We start from the raw sequence: 13,531 nt of genomic DNA, 5'->3' as shown, positions 1-13,531 counted from the left end.
GGTGATTAATTGGGTTCATTAGGCAGCTTTTGATGTATGGTCATTGCCAATATTTTGTTCTTATGTCTTTACTTGTGGCCTTAAGCACTAAGGGTTTGATTGTGTTATCTGTGGGATCTGTTGTTCTCTTGGTCTTATCAATGGATCTATTGTTCCTCCTTTGAAAAGACCTTTGAAAGGAATTACTAGGAGAACTGAAAATGCAGAATATTTTGTTGCCTTCAGTTTTTTGTGTTGTTGTACGTTGGATATTTCTAGGACAATTTCTAATTAACAAGAGTTATGCTGAAAGCTTTAAAAGAATTATGCCATTAAGTTAAAAATCAAACATTTCTCTGTAGTTTGGACAATTGTGATACTGAAATAGGTTAGTTAATACTCAAGATGTAAAAGGTTAAATGACCTCACATTTTTGAGAAATTTTATTGAAGAACAAAAACTGATGTTAGAGAACAGAGCAAAAGTCTCTCTTCTGAAAGACAGTAGTAGAGAAACACATGGAAAGAGAATTTTCATCTATGTATTGTGAGTGGCTTCTGTAACCTTAAGTGCTTTTCACCCCTGTTTTCCTGAAGCTTTTCTGCATCAGTAATTCTGTTTATTTGAAGCCATTCCTCCTGTGCTGTAGCCTTAGCAGCTGCAACAACAAAGTGGGCAATTGTTCAGAGGAGCTGGTTGTGTTTGTAGTTCTATGCTCCAGCACAATTTGTCTTGTAACACCTCAGCTGCACCTGAAAAGCCCCTGGCATTCAATCTGCAACACATTGAGTGTCATGTAAACATAATCTCAGCTCCCAAGGAATTTGTGGTCAGAGGAGGCAGCACTGGGCTGAAGTGACTGTACTCTGGATCTAGAGGATGGGTGTGAAGCACAGACATTGTGACTTGCTTTCTGTCAGGGAGTGAGGGCAGAACCTCCCAACTCACCATCAGTGACTGAAGTTTTTTGTTTATTTTTTGTTAATTAAAAAGCCAAACACATGCAAATTACTATTAAAAGACTTTTGCAATACATTGACAAAATGTAAGTGCTTTATTAAGTTGGGACCAAACTGTCCACATTACTAATGTCTTCATTCTGATGTAAACCATCTCCTTAAGATTGTGCAATGGGAAAGAACATTTGCTAAATTACTTATCATGCTACTGTATTTCTGTATATCCAGAGTTTACCTATTATTTATATAAGTGTAATTTTTTTGCTCAGACATTTGGATATCTGTGACTCAGGAGTGGCCATTATGGCAAAGAGGAGATTGAGGATGTGGATTAACACAGTCTGAAACCCCAGGAAGCCATGGTTACATTTCCTCTCCTGCTCCCAAAACGTTGCTTACCTTTGTCAGGCTGTTTCCTGATGTCATGTTTGCTCACATGTGCCACCAGCCCTGCTCTTAATCTCCTCTGACCTTTTAGTAATTGCTGGAGATATCTCAGTGCAGAGTTGAGTGAACTTTGATCCCAGTTTGTGGACATTTATGCACTGGTGAACTCTGAACTGTAATGACCCAGTTCTTCTCTGTAAAGTCTAGCCTTGCAGTTTGGTGCCAGATGGAAAAATAAAGGAAGCTCATATAGACCTCAAAAGTCCGTATGTTAATCCTTTGAAGCTTCAACCTCTTGAGTACAGATCTTACTTTGCTGTTTTATGCTGCACCAAACCTATAAGAAAGAAGTAGACCTGGGTAAGTTTTGTTTATGAATCTTTTGTTAGCAGATGTTTTTAAGTTTTTAGTTACATCAGAAAAATTTTATGGGAGCCTTTTTGAGTGAATGGTGACTCTCCAGTGTGAAGTATTAGACAAGTGTGAGGGAAACAGATGTAGCATTGAAAGATGACTTGTAGAGGAGGTTGAAACTCAGGCTGCAGTGGTAACATGAAGTTGACTCTTAAACAACAAAACAATAATTCAGCTTGTGAGATAGCACTGAATGCAGTCACAAGACTACAAGGGAAGACTTTAATAATTCAGATTATAAAAAAATGAGAACTTGAACAAAACAGCCAAAGTCAAATACTCTGAATCTTAGCTAGGAAGACCTTAGAAACTGTTTGTCTTTATTGTTCTGCTTAGAGGTGGTTTTTGTCAGGACCAGGAGAAACCAGGACCAGTTTGCAATGTGGTTATTGGTAGCATGTGAATTGGAGGAAAGAGGACAGCAAATTACTGTTAAAACTGTAACATGTTCTCCAATAAAAGGTAAAGCTTTAAAGTAATTGATATGGTACTACCTTCTCTACTCAAATATTCTAGTCCTCTTATAATGGAAAAAAGGCCTGAAAAAATCTCAAAGGTTTCAGCAGATGATCAATGAAGTAGATAAATATTTCACTAACATTTTGTCTTGCTTCAGAAGATTATGATTATTGTTGCTATTACTGCTATTTTCTCATCTGCTTGCTGAGATTTGTTTGGTTGGCTGGTTGCCTGAGGTTAACAGTCTTGGTTACAAGAGCAAATGCTGTTGTTGTCAGAATACAGAAAATTACCATTTTGTAATGGATAATAATTTATAAAAATGCCAATATAATGTCTCTTTTTGGTAGCTCAATTTTTTTCTTGCATTTCTGGTTACTTTTGGAATAGTCCCCCATAGTTCTCTTAATTCCTGTAAGATGACCCAAGAAAGCAATGAATTAAGTGAGTTTGTCTGCTGGAATTTTTGCTGTTGATATGAGCTAGACCTTGAGAAAATGTCTCCAGTACAAACAAAATCTACCAGCCAGCTTCCTCTGGTGATTTGTCACTATGCTAAGGATTTGCTGGTGTCTTTTTGATATCTCTGGCTTTATCTGACAAAAAGGAAATAGTTTGTGAGCCCACTCCTGGTTTGTTTGGCTTGCTGTCTGGAGACTGATGTGGGCACACAGAGCAGCTGAGAGGCACTTGGTCTTTCCTAGCCTGGATTCCCAAGTAAGAGTATCAAAAGTTCATCTCCAAACCTTAATTTTCTTTTACAGTGTCTCTTCTGTTCCACTTCAAATAAAGATTTGCTGTTCCAAAGTGCAGAGTTTAATCGGTGTCTGCACTCTGGATTTGGGAGCACACCACTTGTTGTAGCAGCACATGAATCAGGTTGAACCTCTGTCTGGGCAGATAGTGAGAAGTACTTTCAGGTCCTTAGGGTCAGTCCTTTGAGCCTGGGAGGGATGGCTGGTTTGGCTCCTCACCTGTTGAGGATGGCTGATTGGATTGTGTTGGTAGAAATAGGGAAGGTCCTGTGCTTTTAGCTCTTGATTCCCTTTAGTAGTGCTTCAGCTTTGGGCTGTTCAGCTGCACTGAGACATCAGAAAAACTCTGTAGCTCCCTGCTCAGGTCCTGATCATCTCCAAAGTGCCAGCTTTGTGCATTTAGACTGTGAATTTGGACTCTCAGGAGGGCTGAAGCTGAGCTGTTAGCCCATGGGTGGCTTTGCAGCCATACCTTGCTGGCTACAGTAACAGCCAGGTTGGTTGGTTAAGTTTCCTGCCCCACAAGAGGCAGAGTTGTTTCTCTCTCAGACTGGGGATGAGGAAAAATAGCAGTTGGTGAATTCTGACTAGGAGGTGACCCATTCCTTTCACCATTCACTTCAATTTAGCTTCCTGCAGTGCATTGTGATTGCTGATGGCCAGGTAGACAAGCTTTGTCTTCATTAATAAGCCATCACATTGTAAAAATTGACTTAAATCCATTAATATCTAGTGTTTTAAATAGTCTGGTAGTTATTTTTTTGTTGGTTTTAGTCACATCTTCAAATGACAGATATATGCAGTTTAAAGTCAGCATAATCTTTTAAAAACTAAAACTTAGCAATAATGGTTCCTTATTAAATGACAGGTGTTGATCTTTTTAGTGTGATATTATGAATGTTAGTATTAGCACAGATTAATTAACAAATCATTTAAATCACTAAAGTTTTTAAATTGGCTTTTAATTTACCTTATTTAAATTACATCTGATTTGAAAACAAATTGTAATATAATTTTTAAATTGAATGTGTAGACTTCCTATAGTATGTGTGCTTCTTAACTACTGTTTTTAGACATGATAATTTAGAAATTGAGGTATAGTAAATTTTTTCTATGTTGTGTAATAGTGAAAAGAATTTGAAAGATGTTTTCAGGCCTGGAGGACCAGGAGGTTTTTGTGTGATGTGCATACTTTACCTAGTTATGATTCAATAGGCCGTGGTTTCTTAAAATAGTAAGTCACTTCTATTTCTCACTTGGGATAAGTAATTCAGGAAATTTCTGGAATGTAAAACATCTTTCAAATGGGGCTACTTGTGCCCCATTGGTTTCTTTGTAAGTCCAGTAGAGTCATGATTTAATTTCTGGTTTGTGTGTCACTTCACTTTGCTGTTAAGATCTGAATTTGGAAAAATATTTGCAAAATAGGTATGCCAAATAATTTAAACACAATGATTTAAGTAGCTTGTAAAATAAAGCTTGGCACTCCTGTAGATTGTCTTTTTATCAGAGGGAAGTCTTTTTCTTTTGAGAAATTAATTTAAAACTCACATACAAGAAGTATAGGATTTTGTTCTCTTTCATTTCATTGTACATCATATTTTCTCCCTTCATCTTTCTGTTCAGAATATGCATTTTAAATTGTGGGATGAAAGTCACATACTTGTGTTAGGTGGTTTTCTTTATTTTCAAGGCTGCTCTTGGGCCTGCAAGTAGGATGCTTTTTTATTCTGTCATCTTCTCTGCAATCTCTACTCTGTGCTCTACATGATGTGCTGGTTGCTTAGCAATCCAAGCCACAGACTGCAGCAGGCTGTTGCAATACTACTGGTATTTTTCCTCAGTTTTGAAACCAATTTTTTTGCTGCATTTTTCTTCTGCAGAGGCTACTTTATTGTCAGTGTTCTAGCATGCATTTTGGGGAATGCAGAATCAAGGTTTGAAAATTAACCATAAACTGGAAAGAAATAATTGTTGTTGTTTCAAGGCCTCTCTGTATTTGTAGGATATTTATGTTTTAAGGCTTGATATAAGGAAGCTACCTGGAAAATCCATGTTTATTGGAGCATGTATTTGCTACATCTGGCCCTGTTCCCTTGTGCACATGGCACATATTTGAGATGTCTTGCAGTGAGTGTGCAGCTCTGCTTTATTCAGGAGCCTGGTGAGAGAGCAGGGCTGTCTTCCTTATTCTGCCAGCCCTGAAGTGTTGAGCAATGCTGGCAGTGCAAGTGTGGCCTCAGCTTGAGTGTGTCTGTCACTGTGTGACTCAAGCAGTGACACAGGCTCCTCTGGAGTTTTAGACATCTTCAGCAGATGATCCTGAGGCTGCAGATTTTTTTCTTCTCTAAGTAATGAGAACAGTGTTTTTAGAAGTGTTGTCTCCTTGCATTTCAGAGGAGCTGTAGCTGGCTGCTATGTGTGGTCTTTCAGTGGGAGGAAGTAAATCTTGGTGCTTTCCTGCTGGACAGACCTAGAATCATTTTGTACTAAAAAAAAAGAGGGGGTTTCCAAGCAGTTGTGAATCCTGAAGCAACAGAAACTTGATTCTCTGCAGATAATGAACCAACCTCTCTTTTTGTGCACTTCAACTTTCCAGCTTCTGATTGAGGACTGCTGCTGAGATACTACACCTATTCAATTTTCTTTTGAATAAACAGAGAATTTAAGTATTCAGAATTATCAGCATGTTTCTTCATGGTAGAAGGGTATATCAAAACAGGATTTAATCTTTGAGGAATTGTCCCTTCGATTTCCACAGTAAATCAAAGTAGAGCACTTTCTCTGCTCATTAAATAGAAAATTAGATCTTCTGCCCTTAAATTTGTTACTTCTTGCAAACTTCACAAATAATCAGAACAGATGTGCAGATTTGAATATTCGTTCAAACAATTTCATGTTTTAAGAGCTGAAATAGCATAAAATAACTCGCACTGCTGATTTGTCCCATCTTTTAAGGAGCTTTCAGTGTTCATGTCTATAAAGCATCTATCTGATTCTACAGCTTTTTTCCTAGTGCTTGAGAGTTAGAAGCAGGGCTCTTGCATTTTAGAGACAAGCTATTATGTTCCTTAAATTGTGGCATGCCAGTTTTGTCAAGAACATTTTCAGGTCTTCTAGAGACTTTGTGTGGTATTATGGGTATCTGCTCACCCTGCCTAAAAAATACACGGTACATTTAGTACTTTTTGTCAAAACTAGCTACTTTCTTGACTGCAAATATAAGTGAACAAACACATCTGATCTGCAGTAAAAATGCTGCCTATTTTAAAGAATATATGGAGGCAGTAAACCCCATCTTTTAATACTAAAATATTTGCTAGTTGAAGACAAATCTATTGCTATTATTTCAGCTGTTGCAGTTGCTTTTAGGCTATATGGAGAATGCCAGTGTACTTTAAAATGCTTTTTATGAGCTTTTTATATTGTAGAGTGACTGTGAAATACTAATGTGAAAGACTGAGGAAATTTTGGTAACAAAAAGCAACATTGAAGCCCTTTATTGAAGAAGAATCCTGACTGCTGCCTTTGGTTGCTATTTCACCACTTTTCCATGTGGAAATGGGTAGCACTTGCATAAAAGAGGAATAATTTTCCTGTGTTAAGCTGTTTTGCTTTATAGTAACTTGTGCTTTGATTGCATTTGATTAGGTTTAGATATATTTAGAAAGACTTAACTGCTGGGTAATGCCATCTCCATGAAAGAAACAATTTGTAATAACCTGAGAAGTCAAGGATATTTGGAACAGGATGGGAAGATTAAGTTTTATAAAAGCACCCTTACTGTCTCCATTCTCTCTGTACTTAAACTAGCCTTAGTTTGTACCAGCTGGATGTTTGGCAATCCATCAGGAGATGGACAACTTTTCCAGAGTCTAGTGTAGTTTGTTTTAATTCTCAGCTGTGTACTATGCTGAGGATCACACCAGAGCTGAGCAAGGGGTCAGAGTTGTCAGAGGCTCAGAATTCCAGGAGCAATCCTGGCAATTTCAAACCCCACCACTGCCATAGGTGGCTTGGTGTGGTATCCATGGACTCACTGCCTCCCTCCACCTCTGTGGCAGCAGCAGCAGGAGGTTCTGCCTGCTCCCTTGGCTGTCTGGCTTTTCTTTCCTGCAGGTAGATTTTCTTTCAAAACCAAGAAACTCCCAGAGCCCTTGTTACTGGGCCAAGAATAAACCTTTCTTAAACATCCCATAGAATGCTTGTTCCCCAGAATGAAAATGTGCAGGTTGCACTTAACATTGGGGAATATGGAAAGGGAAGAACTAATTTGGACTTGTATTTTGAATTTTCTAGTTATTTTGCCTAACTTTGTATAACTTCTGTCAAATGGAAAATTTTTGTTTTCCTTCATCATTGGAAATTGTGTGTTTTTAAGTAAAATTTTGTGGTTTTAAATACATTTCCATTAAATTACATATTAGATTTGCATTTGTGTGTTCACTTGGCTATACATCACAAGGTTGGAAATTTGACAGCTAGTTTTTGAATCTTGATTACATACTAAGAGGTCTATCTTAAGTTGCATAACTAAGACATTTGAATTGCACAGATAATTTTTAGCATCTGAGTCTGCAGTTTTCAAGACTTATAATTTTTTAATGAAGTATATATGTGTAATAATTGATCATGGCACAGTATTCTATCTGTTGTAATAGAAAAGTGTTACAAGGGAAACCCAGGGGGATTCACTCTGAGGCTCACCTTGAAGTCAGCAGCCAAACTGGTGTTGATGAAAAACCATTTAATATTGTATAAAGTAGTGTTTTCTTGGCCCTATTGAAAACATGCTCAGAGAGGTAGCTTGATTTTTTTCTTCCTAGAAATAAACATTTTGCTAACAATCATTAGGTAATGAAGGGGAAAATGTCCTCTCTTCCCTTAGGAGGGCAAACAGAACTTGGATAACAAGGCGCTCAAGGAGTTTTAACAAAGTGGATGATGCATGGACTATGCTTTTTAACATTTTAAGTCAAATTTTTTGGAAGTCAGCCTTGCTTTTGTGGCAGTTCTAAAGGGTTTCAAAATTTATTTTGTCAGGCATATTTATTTGGAGCAGAAATGACTGGAAAACTCTCGATTACAGTTCTGCATGTAGAGGATTTCACCATGGTTGTTGTGTTTGGGCTTAGAAATAACAATATTTTGTTGCAATTGCTTGGCTGACTCCATTGGAAATAAATTTGTTGTCTTGCTTTACTTGGAAAAGCATACTAAAGCTTATGCTGCTTCCTGTTGGAAGATAGCAGTGAGTTACAAAATTAGCACATTAATGCCAATTATAAATATAATCTCATCCCAGTGGGAATTTCTCCTTTTTATTCAAGAGAATGCATACGTGGTGAGAAGGCTTCAGCTGCTCTGGGAACACAAACATATAATATCTATCCACAAATAGCTGACAAGGCAATGAAGCAAAATTTGGCTGAAAAATCTCAAAATCAGCATTCATTCTTAGGGAGGCAAATGTCATAGAGTTTCTTGCTGTATAGTGTTCTGTCAGTGGAGCAAAAAAGATGAAATATTTTTAGGCTTTGCACTCCTTAGAGGGTCTAACTTTGACTCTCTATTTTATTTTGTTGGCGTAGGTTGCTGGATTGCTTCCTTTCCTCATCTTTTTCCCTTTTTACTCCCTTTCATAAACTGTGCTGTTTGAGATAGTGCTTGTCTCTGTGTGGGAGGTCAGTGTGCACAGAAAGGGGAAGCCTCTATTTTTCAGAGCCTTTACTGTTGCCTTAGAAAAATTAATTTCCCAGCCAAACAGAGAATGGGCAATGAACTGGGTGCTTCATTTTGTCTCTATTGCTTCTGCTTTTCAAAAATCAACTTTAAAAAGCCAGCAGATAGTTAATAGGCTTGGCATGGAAACCTGCAAGTGGTGGAAGCTGGCAGAAGTGATTCCCAAGGATTGTGTGTGGAACTAGAGGAGGAATATGGTGCCCTGAGCCATGGCAGACTGGCTCTGTGCCATGCTCCATTCTCCACTTTTCTTGGAACTGCTCCTTTGAAGATCTAATTATATGGTGCCAGGAGACTCTGCAGATAGCTCAGCAGTAACTCCCACTGTCGCTGTGCTGAATTTTGGTTTATTTGGGGTGCAAAACTTGCACACAAACACTAGATTGTATCACAGCTATCCACAAGCTTTGGCCAGTGGCCAGAAGATACAGTATGTTTTAGTGTGGCTGTTTCTAAACTGCTAACTCTGCTTTAGACTTAACTGTGTTTTTCAAAAATATTTATTCATTTGATTCTCCTTGCCTCCTATTTTTTTTTAATGTGCTGCTGTGGGAGGTCTGCTGCTTAACCTCTTCACACTTTGCTACAGACTACCCAGGTGAAGTGTCTTTCCAGATACTAAACCAAAGTTATTTGACCAGTCTGAAATAATTGAGTGAAATTTGCAGGAAGGAGGTGCATTTTAGAGAGTGATTTTTAACTGTACGGTCACTGAAGATTGTCTTTAGAATTGATCAAATGACAAATTTTACAAATAAATGGTTCTCCAGAAGGCTTCAAAATAGCTGCAAATACAAGATAATTAATGCTGCCAAAATGATTTGGGATATGATGTGCTTTCCTGCCAGTGTTTTACAGTTTTACTCTGTTTACTGTTCCTCTTAACTCTTTAGATTAAGAAATGAATATTCTGCAACTTTATTACAGATTTTAGAATTAGTCTCTAGAAATGAAATTATTAAAAAGTGGAGTTTTTTTAGTGGTAACAGTTTTTGCTGCTGTTTTCTACTTGCTTTGTTAGAAGAAGAGGCAATTGCTGTAGTAATGAACAGTAGAGGTGAGAGGATCTTCTTGATCTGATGCTTTAAAGAAGAAAGGGAAGAGGAAAGTGTGTGGGAATGAAGTGGGAGTAATATGGGTCAAAAGTATCTGTGGAGAAAACTGGGATGATGAACTTGGGTAGAGGAGTGAGAAGTGGCGTGGTGAAAATTGAAGTTGTGCACTCAGAAGGCAGAAGGACAAGATGAGAAGGAACACTCTGTAGTACACGTTTGATAGTGTGAGACAGAAAGTCTAGACAAGAAAGTATGTTGTAGGCCTAAAATTAACCAGATCTAAAAGAGAAGAATATTTCTGTGACAGTGATTTTTAGTTCTCAGAAGCAGATACAGGAAGAAACTCCAGTTTTGGAAATTGCCTTGGGTGTGGCTGAGGCTGAAGTTCAGAGGTGTAGGAAAGCATCTTCCCTTCTCCATTTAGTGTAACAAGCAGTGGCATTTTTTGTATTTTACCCGCTGCTTTTTTCTTAGGATATTTCTCATTGAGAAAAGAGAACAACTTACTACTTTGAGTTATTTTTAACTTTAAAATGAATTCTTTAATTTTGAAATGTAATGGGTTTAGCAGAGATATGCAGATAGCTTTTGGATAGCTCTGAGATCCCTCTGCGCTCTGCACAAGAGGAGACAAAAGGTGTGGTGTATTTAACTTAGTGGTTTAGTGAATGCAGCTGAGGGGAGAAGGTACAGCTGTTCTATACTGGGATAGCACAAGATCAAATAGTTACAAACTGGTTCCACATTAACCTAGCTGGAAGCAAAACGTGGTGGTATTGTTTCTTGTTTGGTTTGGTTTTTGAGCCAAATTGCAGGAGGAAACTGAGCTGCTTCTGTGAGCTGCTGTGTGCTGGACTTGCTTGTAGTAGCCAGGTCTGCAGGCTCAGGATGTCCTTTCTGGTGCTCTTCCAACTGACTTCTTTTTCCCTTAAAACTATATCACTGGTTAGTTGGTTTGTATTACATCACATATATTTGAACTGAAAATGAGAAGTATTCATAAAACTTAGTGATTATGTAGATAGCTGTATGTATTACTTGAATGCTATTATTAAATACTTAGTGTAATGCTTGTTGTTCATGTGATAAGACACCCAATGTTAGTGGTAATGTTTTAGTAACTCTCCTCTTTACACCACAAATGCACTGCCAAGAAAACTGTCTTCTGTGGTGTAGGAACTGAATATATAATTTCAAAACCATAGCATTAAAATGGGTAATAAAAAAGATCTTGCATTAAATTTTTTAATGTATACATTAAAAAGTGCATGTAGATGAACACATGCTGTGTATGTGCAATAATGTATGTCCTTTCCTTTCTTCAATTTCCCCAGGTGTATGTGGAATTTGATGACCTTGAATGGGAAAAGCGAGAATGGGTTAAAGTTTATGAAGATTTTGCAGCCTTCTTGGTGGAGTACCAGCTGGTCTGGGCAAAAAGAAAGGACCCAAGCCAGACTCAGGGATCAAAAATCAAACAAATTCAATGGCCTGCATTGGTAAGATACTTTAATTGCATTTACTAAAGCATTTAATTCTCTTTAATTCTGTCCTTAAGAAACTGTCTAGGTTACTCCTGTGGTAATGGGAAGTGGTGAGCGTGGAGGGGGAGAAGGGTAAGAAAAGGATAAGAAAAATCTAGTAAAGCCTGTTGGTGTTGGAGTGATGTGGTAATAGTCACTCATCTTCCTTTTTGAATCAACCTAAAGCACTGCAAAAGTGGTCTCTGACTGACATAACAGGATTAATGTCACTTTGCATAGTCAAAGCATCTTACAAATATAAACTTGCCAGTAACACGTTACTGCTCTGGGGAGAATTGAAATTAAGGTGAAAAATAAACCCTTAAGCTTGTGATGCCCTCAGTTTCCACGAAGGAGGTAGCTGAAATTCAGGTCAGAGTTCAGAAGGATGAGAAAAGATTAATCAAGTAAGTGGTAATTGTTTGCCTGGTTTATGAGGTGATCTTTCTGGATTGGTGCCCAAGCATTTAAAGCTGTTGAGATAACTGCTTGGAGGCTGTGTGCATTTGTGACATGCCTTTAGATATATCTGATGAGATAATCTAAAAAGCAATAAACATGTGTGCCTTTTTTCTCCAAAGAATCTAGTAGTGCTAGCAAAGTCTTCAGAAGAGCCAAATAGATGTGAGATTTTGGGAACCTACTGTGTTGGATGGTTTTGCTTTGTACACAGCTGGGGAAGATTCCTCACAGACTTGTGGCTGAAAGGGGCTCCAACAAATTTGTGAAAATGATGAAGGGAAGTCTTAGATATATTTGAGAATAAGCTTAATATGTGTAACTCACTCTTTAAAAAAAATGTTTACAGTCATAATGAATTTAGATGATGACTTTTTTCCCCTCTGGCTTTTGCTGTATCTGTTTCCTTTCAATATACTGTTCATATTATTGTCTCTGAGCACCTGATGGATTTCTTGGAATGCTATTGTGGGATAGTTTTTCTGAAGCTGGGGTGGGAACAGTCATGCTGATGGTCATGAAGCAGTCTGGTCAAAAAAGTCATGGATGATTTTGGGTTGACTTACTCCTCTTCAGTTAATACTCCTACTCAGCTTGTGTGTTTGAGTAAAGCAAGGAAACTTTCTGGATGTACAGGCTGAGTCATATATTTGCTTTTACAGGCAAGTTAGTCTATCCTTGAGCAAGAATTTTTAGTTTTAGGGAGCCATGTTATTTGCTCTTTGAAGCCACCCATCACTCCTTGATTGAGATGGGTCTTTTAAATTCTGTTCAAAACTTATCTTAGTGTCTAAGTACTCTGCTATTTTACATGCTTTTAATCTCACCCTCTAGGATAGAGATCCTTGTTGGGTTTAGAGGGGGTGTATTTCTATAAAGCATTCTAGTCTGGCTGCTGATCCTGTCCCCAAATTAAAAGTGTGTATTTGCTAATGTGTGAAAGTTTTGGTTGAATCTTTCTCCTAGCAGACACTTTTATCCAACTTGTGCTGGTCCAGCAAAAGGCAAAAACCTTTTTTCTTCCATCTCTATCTTACAAATTCTGTAATTTTTTAAAATGTTTACATTCTTGAGGCAGCTGATAGGCATGAGAAGGAAGATTTTCAAAAGATTTGCCTCGTGCTTTTACAGTTAAAAATCGAAATAGTATAGGCTGAAGCGAGGCCCAAATAGCTTCAGGTCACAGTTTTCAGATGTTAAGGATGAGAAATCCTCAGAAATTCTCTCATTTATACTTGGCCTGGGTACAGATGTTCTACCAATTGTTTCCTGAGTCAAACCCTCTAGTCATCCATTCCAGAAAAAACATATTTGAGGGAAAGTGCAGATACAGGATATTAGCTGTAGTTAGAGCAGATTCTCTCCACAGAGACCTCCCAAGGTTTTGCTGTGTATCAACAGCAACTCTGAGCACACCATGGCTTGGGGAGCAGTGAGGGTGCTCAAACTGCCATGGAACTTTTGGCTTTTGTCACCAGACTATCAAAACATTGCAGTGAATTGGAGTGGATGAGCTCTGTGAAGGTTTGTGGTGTGTTTTAGTTGTGGTTTTTTGTTTTTTGTTTATTTTCCAAACAAGACTCACTAAAAATAAGAAAGCATGAAAAGGGTGGTTAAAAAAAAAGATTTTTCAAACAGCAATAGGAATATTTGCATTTTTATGTGAAATCCCAAGTGTGGACGTGGTAATACACATACTTGGAAAAAGCTGAGTCTTTATGTAGCCTTTAAAGGAAAAGTCTCAAGCATTCCCATGCATGTGAACAATATTGAAAAAAAAATCATACCAAAATAAATGG

At 37.8% G+C, this 13,531-nt stretch overlaps 1 protein-coding gene across 3 annotated transcripts in view; it reads left to right on the top strand.

Annotated features, from left to right (window-relative positions):
* The window catches only part of JMJD1C (jumonji domain containing 1C), a 159,178-nt gene that overhangs the window by 40,802 nt on the left and 104,845 nt on the right, over window positions 1-13,531 (top strand). For 2 of the 3 annotated variants that reach the window (XM_059476569.1, XM_059476571.1), the window contains exon 2: window positions 11,085-11,249. In XM_059476569.1, the coding sequence (XP_059332552.1) occupies window positions 11,085-11,249 (165 nt within the window). Of the gene's footprint in view, window positions 1-11,084; window positions 11,250-13,531 lie in introns of those variants that run through there. The other variant, XM_059476574.1, reaches the window with a different exon arrangement.

This window comes from Ammospiza nelsoni, chromosome 8, assembly GCF_027579445.1.
Source record: "Ammospiza nelsoni isolate bAmmNel1 chromosome 8, bAmmNel1.pri, whole genome shotgun sequence".
NCBI lineage: Eukaryota > Metazoa > Chordata > Aves > Passeriformes > Passerellidae > Ammospiza > Ammospiza nelsoni.
Note: the sequence above shows the minus strand (reverse complement) of the source record. Positions and strands in the feature narration are given on the sequence as shown.